Source organism: Elaeis guineensis, chromosome 3 (genome assembly GCF_000442705.2).
Source record: "Elaeis guineensis isolate ETL-2024a chromosome 3, EG11, whole genome shotgun sequence".
NCBI classification, from domain to species: Eukaryota; Viridiplantae; Streptophyta; class Magnoliopsida; order Arecales; family Arecaceae; genus Elaeis; species Elaeis guineensis.
In genome coordinates, this window is record NC_025995.2 from 92,250,894 (window position 1) to 92,266,933 (window position 16,040).

The 16,040-nt window shown below is 39.8% G+C and overlaps 1 protein-coding gene across 4 annotated transcripts; it reads left to right on the forward strand.

The window, feature by feature from the left end:
• Positions 1-778: 778 nt before the first annotated feature.
• Positions 779-9,660, forward strand: LOC105042006 (respiratory burst oxidase homolog protein E). Of its 4 annotated transcripts, none has more exons than XM_019849595.3 (15): positions 779-1,131; positions 1,405-2,158; positions 2,281-2,440; positions 2,588-2,636; positions 2,730-2,843; positions 3,084-3,515; positions 4,167-4,550; positions 6,313-6,408; positions 6,709-6,824; positions 6,916-7,086; positions 7,175-7,334; positions 7,786-7,971; positions 8,157-8,285; positions 8,851-8,929; positions 9,289-9,660. In XM_019849595.3, exons 2-15 carry the CDS (start codon positions 1,567-1,569, stop codon positions 9,396-9,398), a joined length of 2,778 nt encoding a protein of 925 aa, XP_019705154.1. In that variant the 5' UTR covers positions 779-1,131; positions 1,405-1,566; the 3' UTR covers positions 9,399-9,660. The 4 variants fall into 4 exon arrangements, with proteins under 4 accessions (XP_019705154.1, XP_010917405.1, XP_010917406.1 ...); XM_010919103.4 differs by having other exon boundaries at positions 781-1,131; positions 3,075-3,515; XM_010919104.4 differs by lacking the exon at positions 779-1,131 and adding an exon at positions 1,174-1,297 and having other exon boundaries at positions 3,075-3,515.
• Positions 9,661-16,040: the final 6,380 nt, after the last annotated feature.

Sequence of the window (16,040 nt, forward strand, 5' to 3'; positions counted from 1 at the left end):
ATGATACAAAAACTGGTTTTTTTTTTTTTTTTTTTTTTTTGAAAAAAAAAAGGGTAAAACTCCAAATCTCGTTCCATAGTTTGGATTATTGTAAACTATGGCTCACAATTAATGATATAACAACGAGAACTAAATACTTGTATTAACCAACTCCATATATAAAACTTGACCTCAACCAAGATGTTAACATGTATATATAATTAATACTGGTGATCATGAGATTACCTTAATTTTCATATAGTTTTAGCTTGGTAATACAACATGATCTAAAAACTTCTAAAAGTTAGTTTTTTGTTAATTGATAAGCACATTGGTCATGTCAACTTACCTATGGTGGCAATTGAAACTAATGAAACGTTAGAGGGCCCTTCCAACTATACCTGATGATTAGAATTTTGAGAACTACCCTATCCAAAGCCCATCTTAATTGGTCATGGCGTATTATTCACAATTCAACCATTTACACGTTTAAATTTTATAGAAAATACATATAATAAAACAATAGACAAGTTTAAGAAGTTTCTAGAACATTCTTCAATTTTTATTTATTTTTTTTTTTTACCTCCTTTGGATTTCAAGGATGGCGAGGGTCAGAAAACCGTGACTAAACTAACTGATTGCTCACGAAGACAGCAACGCAAATTAACATGATGACTAAATTACCCTTGATCTAATATGAGCCGACTCCAGAATAGACTCCTCAAATTGCCGACCACATTGTCTAGAAGCACCCCCACCACCACCCTTCAGGCCTCGACTGCCACCCACTTCTCGAGCACTGCTGAAATGACAAAAATGCCCCAGAGAGTTCTTCTACCGCATCGCATTATGGCAGAATATTCCCTTCATTCCAGGGTTTATGTTGTCCAAAGGAAAAGCTTACGCTACCACCGCTTGAAGGTCACCGGCGGTTTCCGGTACCACCGGTGACCACCCCTCCTCCCGCCAACCCGCGGTTGACCTCCCTTTATAAATACCTCCGCCATCGGCCGGTGACCTCTCCAAACCATAACGTCCAAAATACAAACGAATCACCACCCCACCACCTGCTCTCTCGCCGCTCTTTATAGGCACGTGTCAGAATTTCCTCCGTAGATCTCTAGAACGGAGCAATCGAGGCTTGCGCATGAGGTATACGTACCCACTTTCTCTCAAATTAAAACAAAAAAAGAAAAGAAACATAAAAATAAAAAATAGGATCCTCCCCCCAAATTTATCTTCTTCCTACACTACCAAAACGTCCCTCGATTTATCGATCTGCAGCCATTAGATCGAAAAATTACAGCGGAGATTGGATGTGTGCATGGGGTTCCAATTTTCCTGGTTTAATATTTTATATTTAATCTATTCTCCGTTTTCTTGCATATTTTATGGAATTTTTACCATTTTCTTTCTTTTACTCAGATTTTCTACAACGAATCCCAACCACTCTGTGGGAGCTCATCGCCAAAGCGTTGAATTCGTGGTGTGGAGTTCGTTTTAAGAAGAAGACGAAGGAGAAACCTGCCAATAATTGAGAGAGAGTGAGAGACGGAAGTGAATTAATTGATCGTACCTGAGATATCGATGAAGACACCGTCGTCCGGGGGGAGCAGCTCCCGGCGGTCCGGCCACCGCCGGATCGCCGACTTCCTCGCCGAGGATCAAGACTCCGGCGACGAGCTCTTCTCCCCAGCGACTGGCGGCGGAATGCTGCCGATCTTCCTCAACGACCAGAGCGAGCTGGTTGAAGTGATGCTGGAGCTGGACGAGGAGTCGATGGTGGTCCGGAGCGTCACACCGACATACGGCGGCGCTGCCGCCGTGGCCGATCAGGACCCCGCGGTGAGCCTGAGCCGGAGCTCGTCGACGGCGTCGCGGATCCGGCGGAAGTTCGCGTGGCTGAAGTCGCCATCGCCGCGGCGGTCGCCATCGCCGTCACCGTTGCCGGCGAAGGAGTCGGCCGTGGCCGCCCTAGCGGCGCGGGACGCGCGGCGGAGGCAGGCGCGGCTGGATCGGACGAGGTCTGGGGCGCAGCGGGCTCTGAAGGGGCTCCGGTTTATAAGCCGGACAACGGGGTCGGTCGGAGCGGCGGAGCTCTGGCGACGGGTGGAGGAGCGGTTCGCGTCGCTCGCCAAGGACGGTTTGCTCTCCCGTGACGACTTCGGGGAGTGTATAGGTCTTTTCTTTCTTCTCTCTCACTCTCTCGATTCGTTATTCTTCGTTTGAGAAATGGGGTCGGGTGACCGCCCAGTGACGGAAGCGGGGGATAACCCGTGGGAGCGGTGATTTGGTTGACAGGGATGGTCGACTCAAAGGAGTTCGCCGTAGGGTTATTCGACGCGTTGGCGCGACGGCGGCGGCAAACTCTGGAGAGAATAACCAAGGAGGAATTGTACGATTTCTGGGTCCAGATATCTGATCAAAGCTTCGATGCCCGACTCCAAATCTTTTTCGACATGTATGAACGCCTCATTCTGTTTCTTTTCCTTTTTTTTTAAATATATATATATATATATATATAAGGAAAAAAGAAAAAAGTGCCACTTACGATAATAAAATTCCTTTAAAAAAAATAAAATATAAATAATTTCTTCTGTTATTATAGAGTGGACACCAACGTGGATGGAAGAATAACCAGAAAGGAAGTACAGGAGGTGAGTTAATTCTGATGACAATAATATTAGTAGAATTCAAATTTTTTTTTGGTAATTGTTGGTGGTTTCTATGGGCGATTGTTGCGGTTTCAGTTGATAGTTCTCAGCGCCTCGGCGAACAAACTGTCGAAGCTTAAGGAACAGGCGGAGGAGTACGCTGCGCTGATCATGGAGGAGCTGGATCCAGAAAACCTTGGGTACATCGAGGTAAGCCTAAAATAGGTCTAGAAAACCATCAAATTACAAGCCGAAGGCATAACGGGTTCGGAACCGCTACAATTCCTGTTTCTTCCAACCCTTCGATTTAACCCAGCTGGATACTGGAAGGACCGAACCAAACATGGGTTAAACATGATCTACATGGGCTACCAATCATGAGCCGTGTCGGGTGCTGATTGGCTGCTTGTTGCTGTTCCCTGTTTTATTATTCTTTGATAGCTATGGCAGCTGGAGGCGTTGCTGCTCCAGAGGGACAACTACATGAACTACAGCCGTCCGCTGAGCACGGCAAGCGGCGCCGGGTGGAGCCAGAACATCACCAGCGGGGGGCTGAGGGGCCACCGGAGGAGCTGCGGCTGGCGAAGAATGGCGTTGGCGGCGAGGCTGGCGGTGCAGGAGAACTGGCGGAGGGCGTGGGTGGTGGCGCTGTGGGTGGCAGCGATGGCGGGGCTATTCGTGTGGAAATTCGTGCAGTACCGGCGGCGGGCAGCGTTCCATGTGATGGGTTACTGCCTCACGACGGCGAAGGGGGCCGCGGAGACGCTCAAGCTCAATATGGCCCTCGTGCTTCTCCCCGTCTGCCGCAATACCCTCACCTGGCTCCGCTCCACTCGGGCCCGCCTCTTCGTTCCCTTCGACGACAGCATCACCTTCCACAAGGTAGATCCCAACTACTACCCTGGATTCTACGCTACTCCATCTGTTCTTCAATTTACCCCAGCCTTCTTGCCTTACCCATGGAAACGCCATGAGCAGTAGAAAACTGGGACTGTGTCTCAGCCGCGCAAAGTCGCAACAAGACAAACTTTTTAGTATCCTATTAGCTGATGTGGCATGCTGTGATTGGTCCAAGAGGTGGCTCTGCCAAGTGGAATCCAGCCCATCAGGTGGGCCTCGAATCCCACTTTTTTGCTGTGAATGCGTGATACCAGCAAATAAGAGTGTTCGCAAATAGTCGCTACGCCGTTGAGGCTCTCTGACCGGCGCGCCCTGAAAATTACTGTGGGTCCCACAGATATGCCAGCCCCAGATAGTCTCCACCCGCTGTGTGCTGATCTATATGGTACACCCGATCTAGCGTCACCGGCGTCGTGGTTGGTGGGACGTCGGAGGCGTCTCTGCTTCCTACCGTCCGCTAAGGTGGGTCTCCAAAATCAGCGGTAGGTGACCGAGCCGTGCGTGGGTCCCACTTACACTCCCAATCCTACCATCCAATCACCCACCGTTGATTCTTGGTCGCACGACGGCGGCTGATGTTTGAATTAACTTTATTTTCCCGTTTCGATTTATTCAAATTTGTCAAATGATTAGATGATCGCGACGGCAATAGTGATCGGGATGCTGCTGCACGCGGGGAACCATCTGGCGTGCGACTTCCCACGCGTGATCGGGGCTTCCCCGGAGAAGTACAGGCTGGTGGCACGTGACTTCGGGCCGGTGAAGCCCACGTACAGCGGCCTCCTGACCGGGGTGGAGGGCGTGACGGGTATCGGGATGGTGGTGCTTATGGCGGTGTCGTTCACGCTGGCGACCCACCGGTTCAGGAAGAACGGGGGGAGGCTGCCGTTCCCGCTGAACCGGCTGACCGGGTTCAACGCCTTCTGGTACTCCCACCACCTCCTCGCCGTCGCTTACGGCCTCCTCGTCGTCCACGGCTACTACATGTTCCTCGTCCACAAATGGTACCAGAGAACGGTGAGCTCTCATGATAACAACCCAAACTTCAGATACTGTTCTATGATATCTCTGCTTTAATAACAGCAGAAATGACACTGTTATCTTTATTACAACAGTATATAACAATTTTAGATAAAAACAGATCGATGAGGTTGGCACGTCTCTTTCGGCTTAGAGGTGGGCCTAAATCTGGAGAAATTATACTCTCACCACGTGGCGGTGCGCCACATCAATCACCTCAAGTCTCGTTGGTGACTTCCTATGGCCCATAGGAAGGAGACGATCGATGTGATTGGCGTGGTGCACATGCAGTAGGGTATTGGTTCTCCTTAAAACTGAGTCATCTAAACTGTTGTCTTCTCTTCACTAGTTTATTGTTTGGAAGCTGAAGATCTTCGAGTGACGCTGAAAGTAAGCATAAGATTAACAGCCAGCTGAATTAAGCCTGCGACCTCTGACTTTGGTACAAGACATGGTCTCTTGTTTGAAAATAAGCATAAAATTAGCAGCCAGCCAGCTTGACAGCCTGCGACCTCTGACTTTGGCGTATGACATGGTATCATGTTAGCTGGGACGAACTAATATTATACATCGCTTAGAAATTCTGGTGTAATAATATACAATAGTGGAGTTTGAATTAGGTAATATGGACATCCTATAACCCGAGGTGTATATTCCGTTGATAAAAGCTAGCTGCCAGTCAACCAGCAGGCTGGTTGGTCAACAAGTGATATAAAACATGTTTTTTTTTTTTTGTAAAATAGTATATAAAACATGTTTTAATGCATGGATTTCCACTTTGTGATGAGAGTTGTTCTTTCTGGACCACATGATAGGAGCATCATGTAAGCCTAATCGCTGCAGCTGGACCTGCAGATGGCCCAGATGCAGCAAAATAAACAGTCACGTTTTCTGGAATGAGATGACATTTGAAAAGTTAGTTTCAACAAACTTTGAATTGTTATGGCTTGTCCACAGCTTTATAATAGTGATGGGTTTGGATTGTATCGCCTTTGAATGGCCATGATTCACCTTCTTTTGCGAGGTAACTGTTGGACGGCGACATAGCTGCTTTAAAATCTATGCAAGGAACGGTCATAGTGTTTTGAGATTTGTGCAAAATGCAATCCAATAGTTGATGTCGTGGAAGAAGATCAATCATTCTTTCATACGAAAGATACAACCTGAACCCGTTAGTGATCCACATGATCAACCACTTGTATTCTTTGACAAGGATTGCTCATCACATGTTGGGTGGCCCGACTCCAATATTTTTAGTGACTACTAAAGCTCCCTCTAGACCTTCGGCCATCATTCACATGAGCTGGAATCTAGCTAGATATTAGTTTATGTGAGAAGCCTTTTTGAAGGTGGATGATGGCCCACCGCGTCTTCGTATGTCGCCCATTGAACATAGACCTGATTAAACTTTCTTGAGTGGATGTACTAAAAGACTGGAAGAGAGCATCTCAAAAATATGAAATATTTTAAGATGACAATCGTAGGAAATGTCTCCTTCACTGCTAGAAGTATTAAAAATAATGCCTGGAAAGTAACTAAAGTATGGTTTGTTTGTAGGTCATATAAATTTCTCTCAAAAATGTCTAATAAATCGGTTGTCATCTATAAATACACCTACATGCTACAATAACTGAGGAGACTAATCTTACTTTGGCCTTCATATCCACATATTTTGTGTTCCATGGGGCCTATACTGCTTGTTGATATTAGTTAGGCTAATTATTTGGACAGCTAAGAATGAGATTTACTGTTTTGGCAGACATGGATGTACCTCTCAGTTCCCTTGCTGCTGTATGTAGGAGAGCGTGTTCTACGAGCCTTCCGTTCCAAGGCTTATTCTGTTAAGATTTTAAAGGTATCGTTCCTCTCATCACTAACTTATTAAGTTTATCTCATTTATCTTTTTTGGTAGTTTAATTTGACCAGCATTACCAATATAGTCATGATGTAAAATCACTACAAAAAAACTCTTTATTATTTTTCATTTATTATATAAATTTTTAAATATTTCTGCCATTATTTCTATTTTTCTCCATATATTCAGTAAATTCAAATGTTTAAAACTACTCGTTGCTCGAAAAAATTTCTGAAAAATTAAAACTAACATTTATGTTTTCAAATTTCCATTTCGTTATATACCAATTGTTCCATGCAGGTATCGTTACTGCCAGGAAGTGTCTTGACATTGACGATGTCAAAGCCACATGGATTTCGCTATAGAAGTGGGCAATACATATTCCTCCAATGTCCCACAATCTCCCCATTTGAATGGTTTGTACCTCCACCAGTTTCTCTATCTCTGCTCAAGTTGGAATTCATAACATGCTAAGAAACTCACCATGCTAACTTTGCACCACAACAGGCACCCTTTTTCCATCACTTCAGCTCCTGGGGATGATTACCTCAGTGTCCACATCCGAACCAGTGGCGACTGGACGCAGGAGCTCAAGCGCATCTTCCTAGAGAACTACTTCTCACCACGTTCAATAGGAAGAGCCACATTTAACGAGTTAGGGTCAGTGGACCAAAGAAGGTTAGCTAGTCTGTAATACGATGACATGCAAGGATCTTCATTACTCTCTGGCTAGTCATATGATGACAGAATTCTAAATTTCATGCAGCTTGCCAAGATTGCTAGTGGATGGCCCATATGGTGCCCCGGCACAGGACTTTCGGAACTATGATGTTCTACTTCTGGTGGGGCTTGGAATTGGAGCTACACCTTTCATAAGCATACTCAGAGACCTACTCAACAACATTAAACTTGCAGAGGAACTAATGGTGAACTTCCAGTACTCCTATTATGTTTTCTATGAACATAGAACAATGTTTTGAATATTGGCAAATATACGCTTTGGATATGAATCTTGACTATTTCCAGGTTTTTTGGAGGGTCTGTTCATTTCTTACATGATTTAGTTTTTCGTATATGAGATAGATTTCCTTAATGGCTCCCTTTTTGCATAAATTAATTGTCTTGTCCAGGAATCGAACACTAATGTCTATAGCGTCAGTGTAAAGTTGATAGCCAATCATAAAATTTGTTCAATACTTTCATTTAGTTTTTTTGCAGCTTTTCCTGTAGATTGAGCTCTTTCAACTTAAGATTGTGCTTTGTGGCTGCACCCATGTTTTGTGCGAAAAGGATCTGAAGATGATTTTGAAAAATTGAATCGGAATTTCTTATAGGAGATTGTTATCAATGATATTTGTGTTTCTGTGAAATTGTTAGGATTTAGCAATGGAGACTAGCAGATCAGAGGACAGCAGCAATAGCTTCAGCTTCTCTACATCCAGTAGCAGCAAGAAAAGACCATATAGGACTACCAGGGCCTATTTCTACTGGGTTACAAGAGAGCCAGGATCTTTTGAATGGTTCAAAGGCGTAATGAATGATGTTGCTGAAATGGATAAAAAGGTAACACTTCTCTTTTTCTCACTATTTCATGTTTGCACTGCCAGAGAAAGGTGGTTTTTTTTCTTTTGTCTGAATAACTTCTCTAAGTTAGAACTGTAAATTAATTAAATTATTGAAGAAGTTCTATTTCAAGAAAGAGACGCTGAGAAGAGATTGACACTTTCTTTTTTGTGTGGTTGAAACAGGGTGTGATTGAGTTGCATAACTATTTGACGAGTGTTTATGAGGAGGGTGATGCCAGGACAACTCTACTTACAATGGTGCAGGCCCTAAATCATGCTAAGCATGGTGTTGACATCGTCTCAGGAACCCGGGTAACATTCTTTTCCAGAACAAAATTAATATCGATATGATAATAGAAAATTTAGAAAGGATTGCTAACAAGAACAAAAAAGACACCATTGATCACTAATGGATTTGAATATTTTTTTGGACAAGATGGTCGAGCTCTACCGGCATTCAAGGTTATTACAACTCTTCCAAAATCAGACTTTTAATCAGGGTTTAGAAAGCTCAAGTGCTTTTTCTATTTAAGAAAGTTCAACTAGTTGTATATATTCACTTAGAGTAAATATCTTCTAATGATCCCTGTTTAAAAGTTTGGTTCTTATATTTGCAGCTATATTCCACCAACTAGATCATCTTATGCTCCTAAAAATAAGATTTTTTTTTTTCTTCTAAAACCTGATTCCTGAATTTTTATAAACAAAATCAACTCCGGCATTTTAACAAAGTGGCTAAACCAGAATGCATATTATGAAGTCAGACAAATCTCAATGGATGAAGTAACTGGATCTGTCTGTATGGGCTTTACTTAGCAATCAGAGTTTGTTATTCTATTTGGTCTAACTTAGGATTGCTGAATTCATCATTTGGCAGGTGAGAACGCACTTTGCAAGGCCAAACTGGAAAGAAGTATTCGCTAAAATAGCTTCAAAGCATCCTGGTGCCACAGTAGGTAATAAATTTCACCCATCAATTGAGAACCTTCTTAAGAGGATGATTTCATATTTGTAAGCAAATAACAAAGAAAATCTACTCAAGGGATGATAACAAGTGGTATAAAGTCCTTCAAAAAAAATAGAAAAAAGAAAACAAGAGGTATATTTTTGTCAGAAAGATAACAAGATGTGTAATTCGATCTGCTATTCTGGTCTCCACTGTTACATCTATCGGCTGCATCAATTATCCATCCAATCACTACCTACTCTAGGAAACATGAAACAACCTTCAATGAAATAGAAACAAACATTTAATCCATTATTATTTTACTTTTTAAAAAAAATAGTATCTCATGAAGGTTTATCGTTCATGCAGGTGTATTCTACTGTGGCACACCCATATTAGCCAAAGAGCTAAAAAGATTATCACATGAGCTGAGCCAAAAAACTACGACGCGCTTCCACTTCCACAAGGAGTACTTCTAGTTTCCCCGATAGGACGGTAGATACAAGGGGATCAAATTTTTGTGTTACTTCTCTAAAAGTGACAGAAGGGAAACAACCCCATGTCCACTTGTAAATGTATATAGCATGCCTTATATAAATCATAGAAAAGGAAAGTCATAGAGTTTGCTTTGACAAAGAGAGGGCCTAGAAGCTTTCTCAATGATTAATTTTATAGCCACACATGTATACAGTCTGATTACTTATATGAATACTAAAAACATAGAAGCTGGTTTTTAATATACCTGCAATTCTTCTCCTTTCTAGCTTTGTATCTACGTAGTGCTATGAATGAGGTGGTGCTAGCAAAGAACATCCTTTTAGCAGAGAAAGGAAGCAGACACAACTTAAAAGAGTCTTTTCCTAACAGGAACAACGCGTTGACTTTTCCACCAATAAGTGAAGGAACATTTTCACCAATAATAATTCTCCTTTTCTTACTTTGTCTTCTATGAACATCCCATGTGGTCTCATGGAAGATGCCTGAAGGAAGACGCAACCCACCAAACCCAACCATTAAAGAATGAATCCAGATCTGGCAAGAGCACATTTAAGATCGAAAACGATAGGAGATGCTAGTTTGTAATGGTCTGGTAGAAGATTACAAAGCTAGAGTCATGGCATTAAAGATATCTATGGTCCACAGGATGGGTCATGCACAAAAAAATAATGCCACCGACTCCTAGTTTGCAAGCATGCGGTCTACTCTAGAGTAAAATTTTACTTCCCATGAACGCATAAAACCTTTGAGACGAGGAAACGGAGGTACCTAACAGCCCTAGCTGTTGGCTAAACTTCTTATCTGATTTCCAATAATAGGTCTAACGGTCGAACCATCCCAAAATATTAACAGGCTTGGGACCAAACCGTTGGGCCAAACAAATAACCCCGTTTTTGGCCCGTTGAACAGGTTCTTGACACCCGCAACCTTCTACACCAACAAAACTAAAGCTATACAAGATAGAAGAGAGGAGTAGCAAGAGGAGGAGAAAGAATGAAACTTTTGGACGCAAAAGAGGCCATAATAGTGGTCATGGATGCTGGATTGATGTAGCCACCTTCCTGATCAGTCACTGCTGAGAGTGGTCAGGGTGAGGAGTGATGTTTAGTGTTCACCACCTTGAGCCTAGCGTGACAGTAGGATGGGTCCTGCTTGGCAGGAGGATTTTCTTGGTGAATATTATTACGAGCTGTCAATGTCATGATTGTCATGATCGCATGGCTATAAAGATTTTAGAGTCGAATTTATTATATTTATTTAATTATAATTATTGGATATAATTATATAGCTACCATAGCTATTTTTTCACTTTAGTGTATATATAGGACTGTATTCATATAACTGAGATGTGAGAAATACAATATAATCATTTCTATTTTTATGATATCAGAGCCATAAGATTTCTGTGGTCTCTTTTTGCTACTTTTGCAATTTTGGTGTGATAAAATTTTCTCAAAGATCGTGGTTTGAATAACATTCCATCACGGCGTCTTGGAGATTTAATCCCTCGACATCATCATCACCCTCGCTATCGGTTGTCTCCATGTGCCACCATGCAACATCACAATAGTGACCTATTATGTCCATTTTTGTTATAGTGTCATCCGTGCACATTTCTCAATTCATCTCTTTTTCAACCCGTTTTTGTTTGTTTTTTGTTTTCATCTCCTGGCTTAAACTTTGACTTACCTTTTAATACAAAATGACATCTCTCAATCTATTCAAGTTATTCTTAATGGCAATAATTATTTTTATTGGGCTTAAGAGCATGCATAATTTTTTGTGCAGATGAAAACTTTGAAAATATATTAATGATGATCTTAAAGTATCTGAAAAGGACAAGGATGAGGATGAAAAAATCTTTCATGCTGGACTCAAGGATTAAGAAGGAATCAATTTCAAAATTATCACATAATTTACTAATACCTCTATCCCATCTATTAATATGCAATTCGGTATTTTTGATACTACAAAAGAGGTTTGAGTCTTCTTGGCAAAATGATATGTTTCCTCTAATTTTGCTTTTCAAAATCAACTATGAGTGATTTGCTGCATATGAGACAAGAACTGGGATCTTCTAATTTTGCTTCTCAAAATTAACTATGAGTGATTTGCTGCATATGAGACAAGAACTGGGATAATTTATTACAGAGTTTCATGTTCAAATATCTTTTATCTAGGACCAGTTGGCCCTACTTAAGCTAAAATTATCCCATTCTAAAAATATTATCCTCAACATTTATCATGATTCTATTCAACTTACTCAATTTTTTATGACATTCAAAGATGATTTTGAGCCTGTTAAGGCATCTATCATGCATCGAACTCCTTTACCATCCATTGATACCACTCTTGAAGAGTTGAAATCTAAGAAAACACACCTTCATACTATGCATTTTTGAAAGCAAAAAAATATTCTAGTCACAACTTCCTTAGCATAGAACAGAAAATTAGACAACTCTACTAAAATAGATCATCCGAATAATCGACGTGCTAACAAATCTAACCATTTCTATGCATATTGTCATACTCGAGAGCATATTATTGACTTTTGTAGAAAGCTCAATAAATCCAACTCTTCTCAACACACTACTATAGTTGCTGATTCTCCTAGAGGTTCTGTACCTACTTCAACTCCATCTAAGGAGTATAGGTTTGAGCATACTCTGCTTGCTTCTCTCACCATATTTGATTATAAGGCACTTATTTTATAAGTTCTATCTCGTAATAACACTCGATCATCTTCTACCATCCCAGTAACATTAGGTAACACTTCCTAATTTATTGATTCAACCTGTTTTAACCATATGACCCCTAATCCCACATATTTTTCCACTATATCTTCTATTTCTAATGGACCGACTATTCGTGCTGCTGATGGTTCAACCATGTTTGTCACTAGTTTAGGATCCATTTCTACTAATAGCATTTCTCTTCCTAATGTCTACCATGTTCCCAAGCTTCCCTGAAACATGCTTTCTATTGAACATAGGTTTGACTTACTCTTTTCTTTTTATGATTGTACCATACAGGACCCACAGATAGGATAGGTCATTGGGACAAGCTGTAGAATTAGATGAATGTTTGAACTCTCATCACTTCATATGCCAAGCCATTCCTTCTCTGTAGCCTCTAATAGCTCATCCATTCCTTTAAAATTGTGGCACTCTCATTTAGGTTGTGCATCTTTATCTCATTCACAATCTTTAGTTTCTAGTGGCTAATTAAGGTCTAATATTATTTTTGAAAATTTTGATTGTGTTGGCTATCAACTTGAAAAATAGCATGCATTGCCTTCTAATAAAAGTGAATCCATTATAATAGCACCTTTTGACTTGGTTTATTCTGACATATAAGGACCTGCCCCTATTCCTACTATGAGTGGCACCTCTCGTTACTTTATAATTTTTATTGATGATTTTTTTCTATTATATTTGGGTTTATTGAATGAGACATAGGTCTGAGCTTTATGATATTTATCAAGAATTTATAAAAATGATTCACACCTAATTTTCTCGAACCATCAAAATTTTTCAATTTGATAATGCACAAGAATATAAGTTAGAGTCTATGTTTGCATTACTTAGAAACAAAGGAACTTTCTCTCATTTTTCATATCATGGCACCTCCCAACAAAATGGTCTTGCCGAGTGCAAACTTAAACATATTATTGTACCACTAGAGCTTTACTCATTTTTGCTTCAACTCTAGGACAGTTCTAGGGGTGACCATTTTGACTGCAATCTATATTATAAATCATGTTCCCTCATTGATCATTCATAATCAATCCCCATATGAGTGTCTTTATGGTTCTGGTCCCGACTACTCTCATCTAAAAGTTTTTGACTGTGATTATTTTATTTTGCTCCAATCTCGTGAATGTACTCTCATCTTCGTTGTTTTCTCAGGTATGGGATTGAACATAAGGGATATAGGTGCTATGATCCAATATCTAAACATCTTTGCATTTCACATATGATTTTTTGGAAACATAAATCATTTATATTTCTTTTTGAGTTTCACATAAATACTTTCCATTTATCCTTCTTCACCGACTCTATTTTGATTTTTTTTTTGAGTATTCTATAAGTAATGAAGAGATATCTCCTCTTTCCACTATCTCAGCCAATGCCATTGCATCTGAACAGTAAGTAGATCATATTGACACTCTTGGGCCCACAAGCTATACCTCGTCGTTCCACTCGAGTAAGATCGCTACCCTTACATCTTAATGATTACCATTGTTATTTTGTATTAGCTACTTTACATAAACTTCGATCATTCTGTAAGACCTCTTTTAATCCTCTTGGACAGAAAGTTATGACTAAGGAGCTTGATGCTCTCATTAAAACTTACATGTGGGACCTAGTTGAGTTATCACCTGGCAAGTCTATGATAGGATGTAAATGAGTATATAAGATCAAAACTTGATCAGATGGTACAGTTGAGTGTTACAATGTCTAGTAGCAAAAGGATTTATCCAAGATTATAGAATTGCTTATAAAGAGACTTTTGCTTATGTTGCTAAACTAACATCGGTCCGTTTTTTGTTAGCTATTGCTATTATTAGAAAATGATCTCTCTTTCAAATGAATGTTAAAAATATTTTTCTCAATAATGATCTAGAAGAAAAGATTTATATGCAATCTCCTTCTAGGTATCCTCATCCTCCTAAAACTATTTATCGACTGCATCGAGCATTATACAGTCTTAAATAGGCTCCACTATTGCTCAATTTGACTTTACTGCTAGTGTTCATGATTCGGCACTTTTTACTTGCAAGGCTTCTAGTAGACTCATTTTACTTCTACTTCATATGGATGATATAATCATTACTGAAGATGATACAGGAGGTCTCTATGATTTAAAGCATTCTCTCGATCAACAATTTGAGAGGAAAGACCTAGATTCTCTTCATTACTTTCTAGATCTTGAAGTCTCAACATCTGATGATAGACTTTATCTCTCATAAGTCAAATATACTTCTAATCATTTTGCTCGAGCAAGATTGATCTATAACAAAATAGTTGATGCTCTCATTGAGACTAATACCAAACTCTTTGCTATGAATGGAGAGCTACTGACTAATCCTACTCTTCATCGATAGTTGGTTGATAGTTTGATTTATCTCATTATTATTAGATCAGATGTTTCTAATGCAGTACATCTGGTGAGTCTATTTTTATATGCACCACTCCATGCATTATGCAGCAGTGATTCGTATCCTATGGTATATAAAGGAGATAATGTTTTATGGCTTATATTTCTCAACTCAGTCAATCCTTGAACTATATGCTTTTTCTAATGCCGAATGTGCAAGTGATCCAATCGATCGTCAGTCAATAATTGAATATTATTTCTTGCTTAGAAATTTACTTATTTCTTGAAGAAACAAGAAACAAATAGTAGTTATCCAATCAAGTACTAAAATTGAATATCGTGCTATACATACCATATTGAATAGTATGGTTGTGTTGGTTATTACAAGACATGGGTGTTCTATGCACTACTCCTACTCCATTATACTGTGACAATCAAAGTGCAATTAAGATAGCTGATAATGATATTTTCTATGAACAAACTAAGCATTTTGAGATTAATTGTCACTTTATACGCCATCATGTACTTCATGAAACTTTACATCTTTGCTCTATTTCTTTTGCAAATCAACTTGCTGATATTTTTAACAAAACTTATCCTCCATGTTATTTTCATCTCCTAATATCTAGACTCAAGCTTGCTTCCAGTCACCCATCTTGAGTTTGAGGAGAATGTAAACATTACTATGAGCTGTCAATATCATGACTATTACGGTTGCATGACTATAGAAATTTCAGGATCAAAATATCATGACTATTATGGTCGCATGACTATAGAGATTCCAAGATCAAACCTACCATATTTACTTGATTGTGATTATTGGACAATTGTCTAACTGCCATATTTGTTTGGATATAATTGTATAGCTACTATAGTTGTCTTTCCACCTTAATGTATATGTAGGATTATATTCATGTAATTGATATGTGAGAAACACAATATAATCCTTTTCATTTTCACTCTCTATCATCTCTAGAACCTAAGGTGAATGTTGAGGTCGGTAGGTCACTGAGGTCGGCTGGCTTTGCTTTAAGTTGGAATGTTGGGGCTGATGAATGGGATATTGAATGCTGACTAATGAGATGTAGATGTCGTGCTTCACCAAACTTACAGAATATCGGATCGATCTGAAAGTAAAATTTTTTTACTGAAATTTGTCTAGCAATGGACCCTCAACGATCAAGTCAATTGAACTTTAAGAAAACAATAAAAAAAGAGAGTTTCTATAGAGAGAAAATAAAGTAGAAAGAATTATGTATCTGAAGGTCCTCCGGTGGGGCAATGTTAATTTGTTATCGAGACTAACAGAGCATGCATGCAATAATCGTATAGTAATGACTCTTCATAATGTGCAATAACTACAAAGTAACAATTTTTCATATCACGCATGTAATAATAACTACTTTAGTCACGATAATAGTTGCATTCTTAATGAATATTAACCGCCTATAAATGGTCTTTAATATGACAAATGGCATTTCTCCATTGCTCAGTTCGATCAAACCTGCACTTTAGCTATTACT